This window comes from Grammomys surdaster, unplaced genomic scaffold (genome assembly GCF_004785775.1).
Source record: "Grammomys surdaster isolate TR1022 unplaced genomic scaffold, NIH_TR_1.0 194, whole genome shotgun sequence".
Taxonomy (NCBI): domain Eukaryota; kingdom Metazoa; phylum Chordata; class Mammalia; order Rodentia; family Muridae; genus Grammomys; species Grammomys surdaster.
In genome coordinates, this window is record NW_021604639.1 from 11,098,389 (window position 1) to 11,114,898 (window position 16,510).

The following is a 16,510-nucleotide window of genomic DNA, read 5'->3' on the forward strand; positions in this document are numbered from 1 at the left end:
TCCTTCATTCACTGCAGAAGTAGGTTTGTGATCTCAATTTAAATTTCCCATGGATGGGGAGGACACTTTCCTTCTGACTGTACCATTATTAGAACGCTAGAATTTATTTATTTTAAGTTTTATTTGTGTGTTATGTGTTGTTCCTGCTTATTATATGCTCGTGATGTGTGTGAAATCTCCATGGTAACCAGAAGAGGGAACCCAATCCCCTGGAGCTGGAGTCACAAGTGATTATGAGCTGTCTGTTATGGATGCTGGGAACCAAATTCTAGTCCCTGGTGAGAGCAGCCAATGCTCTTAACCACTGCGTCATCACTCTAGCTACTAATTTAAATTTTTTAGAGAGTAAGTTTCAGAATATTTCAGGAAAAAAAATTCCTGTTTCCATACTGAGACTGTTCTCTTTACCATTCCTCACCAGTAATAAAATGATCAATATGCTCAGTATGATATGAATGACAGTTCTTTTATTTATCACAGTTATGAAATAAGGGAATTAATTACCCTGCAGCCATATGGTGTTGCTGCTGGAGAGACAGACGGTTTACTGAGCAAAGGTTTGTTCCTTCTCATTCTTAACAAACACAGAGACAATCTTTTGATGTTATTAAAGTAGCTGTGTTTTTCTCACTAACCTGTTTATCTTAGGAACCGTGTTCCACTATGTAGCCAAGGATGACCCAAAACTTGTAATCTTCCTATCCTGGTCTCCAAAGTGCTGAGATTACAAGCATATGCCATCACCACACCAAGACTGACAAGTTTTTTTGATCATCATCTTCTGTCTGATGGATTAGCCTGGTCTATTGTTAGTTCCTCAAGAGATGGATGGGACATTAAGGTAAGCCAAGGTTGTCCTAGCTCGGGCTTTCACCGATTCAAGAATTAAAGAAAGTACAGGGGTGAGAACAGAGGATGGATAAAGTCAACACAGAGTCAATACCAGAGGCTTCCCTTACATGAACTAAAAACGTCCACTGGGAGAAAAGTGGGTAGAAAGAAGAAGCCATGTACAGGGAGGAGGGGGAGACAGAAAGATGAAAAGGAACTGGAACTTGAGATGTGCCACTACAGCAAAAGGCTCCTGGTGTCCCAGCCTCCACTCAAGCCCCAACACTGCTACTCTGGACCACACACCTGTCATCAATCCCTTGCTTCCTGGGTTTTCTTTTTTAAAGTGTCTGTGGAGCTGTGGGTGTATCATAGAGCCCTTGGCTAGCACATAGAAGGGCCTGAGCTCAATTTCCAGCATCCAGAATAAATGAATAGATCAAATCTTAAAACAGCACTTTAATGTCTACCAGCTTAGGAGGGGTACATGTGGGTGAGGTATACATGTATCTACATGGGTGTGGGGGCCAGAGGAAGCATCATTGTCTTTCCTCAGGTGCCAGATGCGTTTTATTAAACAAGAGAAAAGGTGCTTCTATTCAACTCAATGCTGAGTTGAGCTGGAAAGGAAAGCAAAAAGGAGCACATCTTTCCAAAGAAGTGACCATGTAGGCGAGAAGAGGCTTTTGTCCACCTCCTGCCTGGGTGGCCTTCCAAAACAGTGCCAGTTAGGAGGAGTTGTTGTTGTAGTTTGTTTTTGTTGTCGTTGTCCTCCTCCTCCTCCTCCTCCTCCTCCTCCTCCTCCTCCTCCTCCTCCTTCTCTTCCTCCCTTTGAAAGCATCTCTCAGTGGTATGGAACTGATCAAGTAGGCTGACTAGCAAAACAGCCACAACAATCCACCTGTCTCTGCCTCCCCAGCATACTCTGCCCTACTTCAGTTTTGGTGTTTGTGTTGTTGTCTGTTTGTTTGTTGATGTGGGTTCTGAAGATTGACCTCAGGTCCTAATTGCTTGCAAGGTCATCACTTTGACAGCTCGGCTGTCTCCCCCAGGCCTGTATTTACCAGTTTTAGTAATGATCTTTAATACAGAGATATCTGAGCATAGCCCAGACTACTTGGCATTTATCTTGATTTTTTTAAATAAGTTAAGAGAATGTGCATTACTAGAGAAAGATTAAATGAACTCTTCCAAATTCTTAATGAAATCATTCCAGAAAAATTTTTGCATTGCTGTCAAGACTGTCTGAAAAAATGTCCCCATCATTAATTCAAAGAAATGTAAATGAGAAGGAAAGAAAGCCAGCTAAGGTTTGGAGAATGGAGCTCTCTGCCACACTGGGGTTCTGTTTGCTTTAGTTAATGGACTTTTTCATTTCAGTTGCCAAAAGGGAAGGAGGAAATTAGCCCCCTCACAGGTGAGATCCTGTGCTAAGTAATAATAACACATATTATCTCATTTAACACTCACAAGAACAGAACTGGCTGGGTACAGTGGTTTTCACTTTCCCTGATGAAGATGTAGAGAACCCAGGTAACCAGCAAAATACCATCCATGTTAAACTACCACAGGGCTTGTTGAAACAGTCAACCTGCCTGACTTCAAAGCAGAGCATCTATGGAAGTTTTATGACCACCTCAAATATATCATTTATCTAGAAAAGCACAGCGCAAAAGAAATTATAGATGGCAATGCAATTTTAAGTGGTCAAATTTTAACAAATAAAAATGAAACCATGATAGATAGATAGATAGATAGATAGATAGATAGATAGATAGATGAAAAAGGAGAGGAGAGAGCACGCAAGAGAGAGAGAGAGAGAGAGAGAGAGAGAGAGAGAGAGAGAGAGAGAGAGAGAGAGAGAGAGATCAAAATGCAAAATGCAAAAATATAGCCAGGCGGTAATGGTTAATACCTTTAGCCCCAGCATCGGGGAGGAGGCAGGGGCATCTCACTGAGTTTGAAGCCAGCCTGGTCTACAGAACAAGTTCCAGGATAGCCAAGACTACACAGAGAAACCTTGGTTTTGCTATTTATTTTTCTTTTTGATTAATTTATAATGTATAGTGTTCTGCCTGCATGTATGCCTGTATGCCAGAAGGGGGCACCAGATCTCATTATAGATAGTTATGAGACACCATGTGGGTGCTGGGAATTGAACTCAGGACCTCTGAGTTCAATTAACCTCTCTTAACCTCTGAGCCATCTGTCCAGTCCTGAAACCTTGTCTTGAAAAAATTCAAAGTATGTTTACTGGGATGGTTTGCCATTCCTCTTGATTCATGTTGGTTTTTGGACCACTTTCCCCTGAAGAACATCGTCCTATAAGCCTTGCTTCCATCCTGTCAGTTCCTAGAGTCTACACACAAGGCTACAGTTTGTGCAGAGCTAGAGATAGGGTGAGTTTATAGTATCCTGGGTTCTCCATATCCGTGGAGAAGGAACTAGAGCTCCACGCCATGTGCTTCCTGTGGTTCTTTTTAGGAGAGAGATGAATGAGATGCTTTTCAATGGGCATGTTCTCATGGCAACATCATCACCATCAGAAAAGGTTTCATTTTGGTTTATTTCTGTTTCTTAAGACAGAGTCTCACACTGTAGCCCAAGATCACCTGGAACATACTCTATATCCCAGGCTCATTTCAAACTCATGACAATCCTCCTGTTTCAGCCTCCCAAGACTGATGCAAGCCACACACACACACACACACACACACACACCCAGCTTGACAATATTTTCATTTCAACATATGAGGATATCAAAAGTTATTTCGGTGACCAGGGATGTAGCTCAATTGGTAGAGCACTTGATGGGCATGCATGAGGTGCTTAAATTCATACACAGCATCACACACACAAACACACACACACACACACCACAAAGTCAGTGAAAACAAACTTGAAGAAGGATTCAAGTAATTTATGACGGCAGTTCACGCCTGTGGTTTCAGTACTCTGGAGATGGAGATTTGAGGACCGGATCCTGGAATCTTGTAAGCTGTAACAGCAAGCCTCTGCCCCAAGGGAAGAGGCAGGAGGGATGAGAAGGGAAAGTGGAAGGGAAGTAGGGATGTTACCAAAGATAAGGACATTTTATAAGAGCAAAAACGTCAATTGATAAGGAGAGATCAGTCCGTTAGGGACATGCATTCATAGTGGAGCCTCAAAAATTATGTGGACAAAAGTTAGCCATCGGCACATAACAGAGGGAAAAGAGAGCTTTTCTTGGGCCTCTTCTTAATTGTCTTCAACTCAACATAATTTTCATGCTACCATATTATGTCTTAGTCTGAGAATCAGCAGAAAGGGAAGCTTCAGTGTCCTGGATCCAGGTTAAAAACCTCTGTATTGGTGAAGCTTTCTTACAGTTCCCTGATGTCTTGTTCCTTTTTCTCCATTGTCAAGCTCAGAATTTAATAGTTTACTGTTAATGTAAGAGCATTGAGCACACTTTATAAATATAAGCCATTTCTAACTCCTATGGGAGGGCAGGTAGCTTTTTCTTCTCACCCCAGCCCTTCACATATTCTCAATAGAGTATTTACACCCTTAAACAGCATTCTAAACGATATTGCTAACTCATAAAAGATCCTAATGGCTCACAGGGGCCGGAGAGACTTGCAAGCACAACAGAAAGCCTTGCTAAGGCTTCAGCAGAGGATGGGGAAGGAAACATGGCTTCCTTGCTTCTAAGTGACACTTGTGAACTTTTACTCACTAATCATCCATGTGTTGTTCAGAACTGTCCTTAAAGCTCAAAAGCAAATGATCACTTAATGGTATTTTCATCCCTAACAGAAATATATACCAAGACTACATGTGCCATGCCACCCAGGTCTGTATACCACTAGAAGCCAAACTCTGTTAGTGGTGGATTTGAAAGCCCACTCCCATCAACCCATGGAAGCTGATATGCTTGCTCTCGCTGTCAAAACCCTAGGTTCCAGAGATAGCCATGGCCACAACGATGCTTGAATCCTCACAGGGGGTCTGACTTCAAGGGAGAAGGGTTTCTGGGAAGTCCAGAGGAAGCATGGTAAATCCATAAGAAAAGAACTCTCCCTTGCCCCTCTCTACCTGAGGGAAGGCAGGAGAACTGGCCCCAGGATCAGGAGAGCAGGAGAACTGGCCACACCCCTCACTGGCTGCAGAAAAGCTGGCCCTGTCCCTTGCTGACTATGGCATAGAGTGAGCTAGCCAGGGCAGTGCTAGAGAGCTCACCCTGGTGGTGGGGTACGGGAGAGCTGGCAAGCTGACCAACTCAGCTAGCAACCAGGCCCAGATCCAGGGCTTTAAGTTAGCCCACCCCATCATCTACCTCATTTATGAACTGTGGGAACATGTGAAAGGGCCAGCCCTGCAGATCCAAAATGCAGGATCTCCATGATACAGGGCAACAACAGGATATTTGAGAGGGGTCCCAGTTAGGATCCAGTATTGATAGTTGTGATGGTGTGTATATGCTCTGCCCAGGGAGTAGCACTGCTAGAAGATGTGGCCTTGTTGGAGTAGATGTATCAATGTAGATGTGGGCTTTAAGAACCTTATCTTAGCTCCCTGGAAGTCAGTATTCTGTTGCAGCCTCCAGATGAAATTGTAGAACTCTCAGCTCCTCCTGCACCATGTCTGCCTGGATCCTGCCATGTTCCCATCTTGATGATAATGGACTGAACCTCTGAACCTGTAAGCCAGCACCAATTAAATGTTGTCCTTACAAGAGTTGACTTGGTTATGGTGTCTGTTCACAGCAGTAAAGCCCTAACTATGACAATAGTATAGCAGAAGTCAGAGGTCTTGAACCATACCGATAGCTTGTTGCAATAAACATTTGCAAGTAAAGATGTATGGACAAATGGGTATATTGTGTGACACACAGTGACACACTACAACTTCCATGGTAAGACAGTGTGGTTTGGTTGGTTGGTTGTTTTGCTTGGTTTATTTTTAGCTATTTTTGTTTTGCTTTTTATTTTCTTTTTAGGGAAGAGATAGCAAGGGCAGAATCAAAGGGATGGGGAGATGAGTGGGGTTGGGGTGTGTGAGGTGAAATTCACAAAGAATCAATAAAAAAATTTTTTTAAAGAAATAATAGTAAGACTAGAGAGATGGCTCACCGGTTAAGAGCACTGACTGTTCTTTCAGAGTTTCTGAGTTCAATTCCCAGCAACCACCTGGTGGTTCACAACCAACTGTAATGGGATCCGATCCTCTCTTCTGGTGTGTCTGAAGACAGCTACAGTGTCCTCATATACAAAAAAAAAAAAAAAAGTAAAAGAAATGAAAGAAAGGTAGCCAAGGTTTAGCATCTCCCCTCCCCAGGCTGCTTTGGTTACCACAAATAGTGTGTGGGTGTGTGGTTTTGTTACCACTGAGAACAGGACAGACAGATGTTGCTGAATATCCTATCTGTAAAGACTGCCACAGCAAGGGACTGTCTGATTGAAACATCAATACAACCAAGGTAGATCCGAATGTGCCCATGTCTGCAATCTTCATAAGTCTGCCTCCCTGCCATACCAGAGCTCATAAAAGAGAAATAACTGAAGTTCAAGTTTCTAACCACCTACCCTCCATCTACCTAAGTCCCATGGCTGCCTAATAAAAACAAAAGCAAAAACAAACAAACAAACCTTCTCCCAGACTAGTATATACTAATTAATTAACGATAGAACTGGTGGATTTGAATCAAACACAAATCTTGTTGCACTTTACCTCTGATCTCCTGAGAATCCCAGCCCAGATACCTCTTGGGAAAGGGGGGTTCAATATCATATCTCTCTGAAACTTGTCCTACTGGTGGGTAGGGCCTGGAGCTTTGTGTTCTATCACTGAGCTACATACACCTTAGCCCTTAGTGGGTTAGGTTAGAGTGCTAAAAGAGACTGGGTACCTTGGCCTCCTTTTTTACTTTTCCCTCAAAAAATGTATGGACATTGAAGAGTCTTGATCATCTAATAAGTCCACCTAGTTCTTCACCTAGAGTTTCAAGAAAGGAACAGTCATCTGGGCTGGGGGCTCTGATTGTGAAATGAAGACCATGGAGACCCAATCAGTCCCACAGCTCTCAGACCAAAGTCTAAAGTGGACTAGAAATGGCACTGTGTCTACTGAGGCTGGTTCTAACCCTACTCTGTGACCCTGAGCCTATGTGGTACCAGCAAGCTATTTGTCAAGGCTTCGGTTTTCTCATCTATGAACTAAGGGTCACCTGTATGGACTCTGCCCCCTTCACATCTTCTAGGTCATATTAAGTGATGTCTGCTCTTTAAACAGGTCTTCAGAGCACTTCTAAGTGTGGGACAGACCTAGCTTCCTTTTGCCTGGCTCCTTCCCAGCTGCCTCTGTTCCTCAGCTCTGTCACTATCAGACCACTTGACCTACTGTGTGCACACCTCCTGATCTCCTCTCACTGAGCACAGTGAGCAAAGTGCTTAGGTCTGCTCCTTTCTTTCTTTCTTTTTACTGGATATTTTATTTACTTACATTTCAGATGTCATCCCCATTTCCCCTCCCTAGAAACCCTCTATATTATTCCCCCTTCTCCTTTTTTGCTTTTATGCCATTTTAATTACATGCATGTATTAAGGTCAGTTCTAGGTTGAGGAACTAGCAATACAATAGATACAAATAGTCAAGAAACAAGCAAGACAATAAACACAAATAGTCAAAGAACAGGCAAGGCATTAAACCCAATTACGTGAACACCCCCGTGATCACTGTTTCTAAGGGCTTATCAGGATGATCAAAATATCTGAGCCTAATTCCCTGTCCTAGGCCAAAGTCATTTTTACGTCTGAAGCCTACTTCCTTGTTCTAGCCTAAAATTTAGATTCCAGACTGAAATTACTTCTTTGTTCTACCCTAATATTTAGACTCCTGCCTGAAACTACTTCTTTGTTCTAGCCTAAGATTTAGATTCCTACCTGAAATTCAAGGAAGAAGGCTTCAGGTAGGTCTGCTCCTTTCTAAACTAAGGTACTTACTACATGATAATTAAGTAATTGCGTGCTCTCTCCCTCCCTCTCTCCCTCTCTCCCTCTCTCCCTCTATCCATCTATCTCAAGCTTTTTTCTATACCAGCTCCTACTTCCTTATCATTGAATTATCTCAGAATTTGAAAAAAATGCCTGGCACACAGTAGTTGTCTAGTAAATACTTGGTTCACAGACTAGTAGAATTCAAGAGATTTCCTATAAAAAACTCTCTGGACACAGAAGTATTTGACGAGCACACAGAGATAATGAGCTGTGTGAGTAGCCGGCTAACACTGCTGTCAGAACCCACAAAAGGACAAGCAACAGATGAACTCCAAACCACCTTCTCTGCTTGCAAAGCAGTTTGGAGCCCCAGATTTCCAATGGGAGGGTAAGTGGGAGGGAGAGGTTAGGAGAAGCTAGAATTAGCCAGAATTAAAATCAGTAGTGAAACTCTGTCCAAAGACACTGCTTCTCAGCTTACCTATGGTTTGGCTTCTGCTGTTATTTGTTTTCTTTTGTCTTTAATTAATGAAGGAAGTTGCAAGGGCAGGAGGGGAAGAAGGAGGTGACTAGAGGAGGGAGAGGCAGGAGGGAGTTCCAGTCTCCTGAGTACCTGTCATCTCTCTGACGTGCACTGCCGGCTCTAGTTGTATTTTAAATGAAATCTCATCTCAATATAGACACTACATCTGGAATTACGATCCACCCTGTGATCTGTCACTTTTACATATATGCACAGGGGAGTAGAGCGGTTTCCACAGAGAAGAACTATCACAGCCCACTACGAACAATACCAGAGAAGATAAATCTGCAACCCGAACAGTCAGAAGTTCAGAGGACCTGCCAGGAACAGCCCTCCTGGCCCAGAAGCTGTGCCCCTCACCCTGAGCGTTTCCACTCCAGAGCAAAGTCCACTTACAGGTAAGGTTGTCCTTGGGGACTGACTTATGAAGCGTAAATGTATTTTCTCTCAACAAGGGCTGGCTAGCTACTAGACAACTGAGAGTTGTTAGCAGCTCTCGGTGGGAACTCATGGGAAGGGAGTACAGAACTCCATGGCAGGGCTTGTTTTAAATCAGCAGAAATTGGTTCCAGAGACACCAGGGAGAAATTATTCAGGGAGCAAAATGATCATTCTTGTGTTAGTATATAGAGACCTGCTTTGAAGAAGTGACAGATCCAATGCAGTTTGTACACACACACACACACACACACACACACACACACACAAACACTTCTTGTCTCTAAGTACAGTCTATCTCTGAACACAAAAGCAGTCCTTGGAGGTACATTACAACTACGTAGGGACACCAGAACTCAGAAACTAGAGGCCCATATTCCACACTGCCTCAGAGCACCAAGGATGTATGGCTCTCTGGTCTACTTGTGTGTTTCTCACCTGTGACATCTCCTTTCCTTCCCTGGCATGGCTTTTTTTAGTGGGGGAGGCAGGGGGGTAGGTACTATAACAACCCTAAGATGCTAACCCAATGCAACAGGAAAGGTGAAGAATTCTCCCAGCCCTGAATCCTTTCAAGCTTGCAATGTTTTCTGGAAATGTAGGTGGGTGTGGGGGGGGGGATTGCAATGGCTACAGTGACTTCCACCTGTGAGAGCCAGGGACTAGGAGCACATAGAGGGATGTCTCACATCTACCTTTTAAGTTCAAGTTTCCAGAGAATTCTATTTGCTGTATCCTTTCTAAACATGCCTATATAAAAACAAGTAAATAAATAGAAAGAGTAACTAACTAAATAAACCTCTTTTCAGAATGGAATAATTAAAATAGACTCATGACTGGTCTATCCCCATCTTCAGGGGAAGAGAAAAGCCTTTCTTGCACAAGCCCTCATTTTTTACATTTAGGGAGAGTTTCTCAGGTCGAGATCTAGGCTGGGGAGTGCTCTACACAAACTCTTCCAAAAGTAAGACACTTCAAAAAGCTTCATCCTATAATACTTGAAATATATAGTGTTCCCTAAGTTCTGCAGCATGAATTCACAAAAAGGTTTTAGCTGGCTCGTTTCTGAGTTGAGTTTCCTATCTGTGTTTGCAGACATGGGCCCCAAGAGGTCCAGCTCTGTGTTTACTGATATACTTGGGAAACTGTGAAATCCATGGTTTCTGTGTCTTGTGGGTTTGTTTTGTTTTGTTTTATTCCTGTGAATCTGACTGGATCCTTTGTTGCCTCATATTTAAAGCTTGATTCTGTTGTAGTTGTCAAAAGTGATCATATCTCTTTAAAGATCCCATAGGAAAGTACTGCTAAAATAACCCCCAAAGAGTTCAGACACCTGAAAAGAAAGACATAGGTTTACAGATTTGCTTCCTAAATTTAACTAAATGTGGCTCGGCGTTTCCATAAGAAGTAACGAGAATGCCATGAAATTTTGTATTGTTTCAGTCGAGGTAAAAATGGTCCTAAAAAGTTAACAGAGAAATTTGTTCAAGAATTATGAGTTACCTAGGAAAAATTGGCATCTTTTTGTAGTTTTGATTTTATTTGTTCATTTCAGCTTTTCAATGCAGAGTCATGCGCTGTCTTGGGTTGCCTGCTACTCCCTATGTAACCAAGTATGACCTTTAACTCTGACTGCCCTATCTCTGCCTCCCAGTACTGATAATTATAGGCATGTGGCACTATGCCTGATAACAAGCATTTTTCCTTTGATTTTATAATAGAAAAAGTCCTGAAGAGAAATATGAGGCTGTCTCCCAGTCCTAACCATTACTTGGATGATAAAAATACCTAGAGTGGTAAAGAGCCCTTATACGTTATATACTACAGGGCTAAAGTCGGGGCTTCTCTATAGAGGCAATAGGTCTGTGTTATTACAACTTTTCATTGGTGTCAAACTGACATTTCTCTGTCACCCAAAACACCCACAGTCTCATATGCATACACTAGAACCTAGGGTCCACAAACAAAATCTCATACAGGACGTTTGCTCGCAGACATGGATGCACCAGTTAGACATCGCTTGCCTCTTTTCCATGATGCTTTTTCCTCTGATGGAAACATAGGGTTTAAAGAGTAAGAAAATAACATTGCTCTCTCTCTCCCTCTCTCTCTCTCTCTCTCTCTCTCTCTCTCTCTCTCTCTCTCTCTCAACTCTCAGCCCATGAGATGGCAGGACACAAATCCATAAGTAAACCTATACAGCAGCAGGGGCTCCAGGGAGACCAGGTCATAGCAAGAAAGAAAACTTATAAATTTTTTCCTGGGAAAACTAGAAACAGTAATTTTACAGAACTGTTTTCTGCACATATGTGTGCAGAAATACATATGTGTGACTTCAAAATAAGAATGACAACAACAAAGCCCTCTGCCTCAGAGAGCATGTTTTCCCCTCAGTAACACATAAAAGCATGTATCTGCACAGATGCACAGAGACAATACATCTAAATGGGAAATAGAAACTATGTTTCCCCACCTTAGGAAAAATTAATCTCCTTAAGTATCCAGATGCTAATCTGAATGACAGTTTATATAACAAATATTTATTGAAGATGTGATTTAGTCTAAGGCTCTGTTGCTTCTATCTGATACTACCAAGGTTCTCAAGAGCCCCCAAGGAACCACAGGGGGAAAAAAATCTCCAAATCACAAAAGCATGGCACATCACAGAAGAATTGAAAAAGCCAAAGAGTTCAAAGTGGCCCAGGTTTTTAAGGTGCTGGTTTGTAAATTCAGAGCTTAGTTCATACTGAAGGAGCAGCCAGTAGGGATAGGACGGACTTGGATACAAAATACATTGCGTTTTCAGCAATATTTGTGATTCTCGTATGACAATCTAAGCTGGTCCCTGCTGCTGTGCTGCAGTGGTTTTAGGGAGAGCCAGTGGAGTAAGTGTCACAGTATAGGAAAGATCTGGACCTCGAGGCTGTGTGTTCCCTAGAATCCCCTCATGGATGTACACTCACTCAGAGTCTAGCCAGCTCTGTGATGAACCACCCTAGGGAGTGTGGCTGAAGCATACATTTCACACACTGGCCATTTAACTTTTACTCATCACTTAGCCTTTATGAGATAGGATGGTTACCCCGTTTGCCCAATGAGGACATTGAATTTCACAGGCCTAAGGAATCTGCCTGAGGCTTTCAGACAAAGGACCAGATGGAATCTGAGCCAATTTCTGTCTCCTTCCAAACTGTGTGCTGTCACTAAAGCCTGTGGCCACACTCATAGCTGGCCTGTGTGTATGTTCAGATTCTTTAAAGCAAGGTTCTTGTATTTTGTCATGAAATGCTGTAAAATATTTTTGATAAAAATATGAAATATTTTTATCAAGTGCTTATGATGCTGAACAAAGAAGCAGATAGATAAATTACTTTAAAAGGAAAGAGAGGTGGTAGCTACAATGTACACCTAGGAAAGGAGGAACTTCTACAGGAAACTACAACGAATGCAGGGGGTTGTCTGTGCATATGTGTGTACATGTGCATGTGTGTATATGCATATATGCATGCGGATGCATGTATCTGTATGTATTATATAGATGCATATGTGTGAATGTGTGTGTGTAAGGAATATGGCGGGGGAGGGACTTAGAAATTACTTCAAAGAGCTGAACTCAGGCATAAATGCAATTTGAGCTGGGTCTGGTGGCTTTTGCATATTTTTCCCAGTACTTGAGAGTCTATACTTGGTATAGTACTTTCCCAGTACTTGGGAGGACTATAGCAAGAGTTTGAGGCTAGCCCAGGCTACGTACTGAATTCCATACCAGCCTGAGCTAAAGAGTAAGGTTCATTTTTTACAGCCTAAGGAAGTCAGAGATTGCCTTGAGCCCATTCCTACTCACCTACTGGGAAAGGGCATGGCCAAGGTCATACAGACATTAAAGTGAATTTGGAACCCAGGCTTCTGATTACATGTCCCATCACTATAGACCATGCCTGCAGATAACAGGACACCCTTTCTCACTGCTAAATCCTCAGCAGAATTCCTGTGTTGATTTACTTACAGAATATCTCTTAAATTTTTATTAATAGATTCTTCTTTCATGCAATACATGCCAACCAGTTTCCCCTCCCTCCCCTCCTCCTAGTTTTCCCATACATACACACCTCCTCCTTCCCCCAACCCTCACACACTTCTGCCAGTTGTACTAAAGGACAAGCACAGATGACTAATTTTGAAGACCAGGAAGGTGGCCACATATTTACTTAGTACATGTGCTATTGGCTTTTGGGGCCAGTAGCAAGGCTAAACTAAACAATCTAGAAATGCCAGGCTGGCAAACTCTCAGGACGGTAAAGACTATCAGAACTAATAGATGATTAACTGTTCTGCATTGCTCTGATAAAATACGGGACATGGGCAACTTCAGGGAAGAAAGAGTTATTTTGGCTCATGGTCCCAGATGTCTCAGCCCATCATGGCACAGCAGAATAGAGAAGCTTCCATCATGATAGAGAGAATTCAGACAGGAAGCAGCCAGGGGTGATATACCTCCTAGGAATACCCCTGTCCCCCAGTGACTTAGTTTCTCCACCTTCTGAGTTTCCAGAACTTCCCTAAAGTACCTCTATCAAGAGACCAAGTATTCACATCCACAAGCCTACAGGAGCTAGTGCATTACCAGAAATATCAGAAGGGTGTGTTGAAACACAGATTGCTGGTCTCTTTATTTTGATTCACTGGTTGTAGAGAAAGACCTGAGAATTGTTTACAGTTGAAAGAGGTTCCCAGGAGATGCTGATGCTGCTTGTCTGTGGGTCAACTTTGAGAAACCTCCTAGAAGATCATTAGACATAGTCTATTGGGTCAGGAATTTGAAAGTAGATGCAGAGCAGTAGGGGAGGGAGAACTGGGGGTAGCCACTAGAAAATCCCAGATGCCAGGGACCCAAGAGGTACCCAGGACCCAACAGGAAAGACATTAGTTGAAATACCCAACAAAGGGGAGAGAGAACCTGTAGAGATCATATCTAGTGGATAGGCACAGTCCTGATTGAGGGATGGAGCCACCCACCCATCTCAAAAATATTAATCCAGAATTTCTCCTGTCAAAAGGAAATGCAGGGACAAAGAGTGACCAGAGACTGAAGGAAAAGGCATCCAGAGACTGCCCCACCTAGGGATCCGTCCCATCTCCAGACACTATTGCTGGTGCAAGAAGTGCTTACTGACAGGAGCCTGGTAGAGCAGTCCCCTGAGAGGCTCTGCCATTGTCTGACCAACACAGATGCAGATGTACTCAGTCAAACATTGGACTGAGCGTGAGGACCCCAATAGAGAAGTTAGGGCAAGAACAGAAGAAGCTGAAGGGGTTTACAACCCCATAGGAAGACCAATATAAACCAATAAGACACCCCCACACAAAGCTCCCAGAGACTAAACCACCAACCAAAAAGTACACATGCTGGGACCCATGGCTCCAGCTGAATATATAGCAGAGGATTGCCTTAGCGGGCATCACTAGGAGGGGAGCCCCTTGATCCTGTGGAGGCTTGGTGACCCAGGGTAGGGGAATGCTAGAGCGCTGAGGCAGGAGTAGGTGGGCAGGTTGGGGAGCACCCTCATAGAGGCAGGGAGAGAGGATAAGGAGCTTCTGGAGGGGAAATTGGGAAGAGGGGTAACATTTGAAATGTAAATAAATAAAATAACCAATAAAAATTAAAATATTTTTAAAAAAAGAAAGAAAGAAAAAAGAAAAAGAAGTACTCTATTGGACCCCATGTCTCCTTCAGACCTAAGTCCCTCTCGCACCTAGTTTCACATCTTCTTTTCTACTACAGGGAGAGATGCTGATGCCCACCTACTTCCTGCTGCTCCTGCTGCTGCTCCTAGGGGGCCCGAGGACAAGCCTCTCCCACAAGTTCTACAATGCAGGACCAGTCTTCAGCTGCCTCAACACAGCCCTGAGTGAAGTCAAGAAGAACAAGCTGGAGGATGTGCCATTGCTGAGCAAGAAGAGCTTTGGCCACCTGCCCACACAAGACCGTTCGGGAGAAGAAGAGGATGAACAAAAGCTTGTCAAGAACAAAAGAACTTTCTTGAGCACTGCGGGTGGGAATGGAGCTGGAAGCACCCGGTACCGATACCAATCCCAAGCACAGCACAAGGGGAAGCTGTATCCAGACAAGGCCAAAAGCGACCGGGGCACCAAGTTCACTCTGTCCCTGGACGTTCCCACTAACATCATGAACATCCTCTTCAACATCGACAAAGCCAAGAATTTGCGAGCCAAAGCAGCTGCCAATGCTCAGCTCATGGCACAGATTGGGAAAAAGAAGTAAAGCAAAAGCCAGGCAGGAGAGCAGCACATCAAGACAAGAGCCCCAGAGTCGAGAGTGAGGGAAACTGAGGACATGCCCTCAAATTTCAAAGGATGGTCCATTTTCACAGGCTGCTCCCGAGCTGTGCCCCTCTGATCCTCTCTTGCTTCCAGTCCTCTTTCTCTTTTCTGTACATAGACACTTAAGTGCAGTATTGGTCAGCCCGTGCCCACAATGGAGGTTAATGTCTCTCCCCGTATCCTGCGTCTGCTCTCTGGTTCCTTGTGGCAACAGACAAGTTCACGTAGTGCCCTTCCTTTCCAAGCTCCTCCCTGGGGTCCCCATGTCTGAAGAGAGAGCATTCAGGCTCCCTCCTTGTTCCACACTGGTCTGAGCCTGAGCAGAGACGCGGAGATGCACAGCTCACCCTCTTGATACCAAATACCTCCCCTACTTCCTCATCTGGATTAAAGTCAGTGGCTTCTTGAACTTGTGCTTGTCTCTGCTTTTCTTCCATCAAACTCTGATCTTAGAATAGGAAAGGCTAACGAGGGATGTTGCGGATGGGTCAATTTCCAGTCCCTCCAAGGAGCAGCATCTGCTAAAAAGGAAAGATTGAGAGTCGGTAGGCTTTTGTGGTTCCATCCCAAGCCGTCTCTGTAAGAAGCTCCCATAGAAGGAGCATAATTTAGGATTTGTTTCTTAGAGGGCATCAGGACTACAGAAGAGCAGGAAGCTGTAACATTCTAAATACCTCCCTAGGCATGGAGCCACAGATTTATTTCCCTGGTGTGTGTGTGTGTGTGTGTGTGTGTGTGTGTGTGTGTGTAGTATGCATGCATATGTATTAGCCTGTTAGCATTGTGGGGGGCACCTGTGTGTTGATGGGTGTGCCTGCATGTGTGTACACATGTTGAAGGTAGAGGCTGAGTAGTTGTCCTCCTGGATAACACCCCCCCATCCTTATACATTGAGGTGGATCTCTTACTTGAACCCATAGTTCACCAATTCAGATAGTGTAGTTATCTAGATTGCTCTGAGGATCCTCTGTTTCCCCCTCCCAGAATCTAGGATTATAGAAAGTCCACCACATACATCCCCCACCCCCAGCATTTTTATAGAGATACTGGGAACGCAAACACTTGTACTTAAGCGTACATGGTGTCTTAATTTCTTTCTATTGCTGTGATAAGACACTATGGCCATGGCAAATTATGGAAGAAAGTGTTTATTTTGTGCTTACAATTTTGGAGGGTTAGAGTCCATGACCTCATAGGGGGAGCATGCCAGAAAGCAGGCAGGAAAACACAGTATGGAGCAGTAGCTGAGAGCTAACTTCTTGAGACATGACCAGGAGACAGAGAGGAGAATGGCAGAATGACATGTTTTGAAACCTCAAAGCTTGCCCCCAGTGACAAATCTTTTCCAATAAGGACATGCCTCCGATCCTTCCCAAGCAGTTCTCCTAACTGGAAACCT

The 16,510-nt window shown here is 43.6% G+C and overlaps 1 protein-coding gene across 1 annotated transcript; it reads left to right on the top strand.

Annotated features, from left to right (window-relative positions):
• The first annotated feature begins 8,216 nt into the window (after positions 1-8,216).
• Ucn3 (urocortin 3) lies at positions 8,217-15,520 on the top strand. The gene is made up of 2 exons (XM_028769797.1): positions 8,217-8,729; positions 14,552-15,520. The coding sequence occupies exon 2, from the start codon at positions 14,558-14,560 to the stop codon at positions 15,050-15,052; it is 495 nt and encodes a 164-aa protein (XP_028625630.1). The 5' UTR covers positions 8,217-8,729; positions 14,552-14,557; the 3' UTR covers positions 15,053-15,520.
• The last annotated feature ends 990 nt before the right edge of the window (positions 15,521-16,510 follow it).

Coding starts and splice junctions, on each gene's coding strand:
- Ucn3 (XM_028769797.1), top strand. CDS start 14,558: ATGCTGATGCCCACCTACTTCCTGCTGCTCCTGCTGCTGCTCCTAGGG.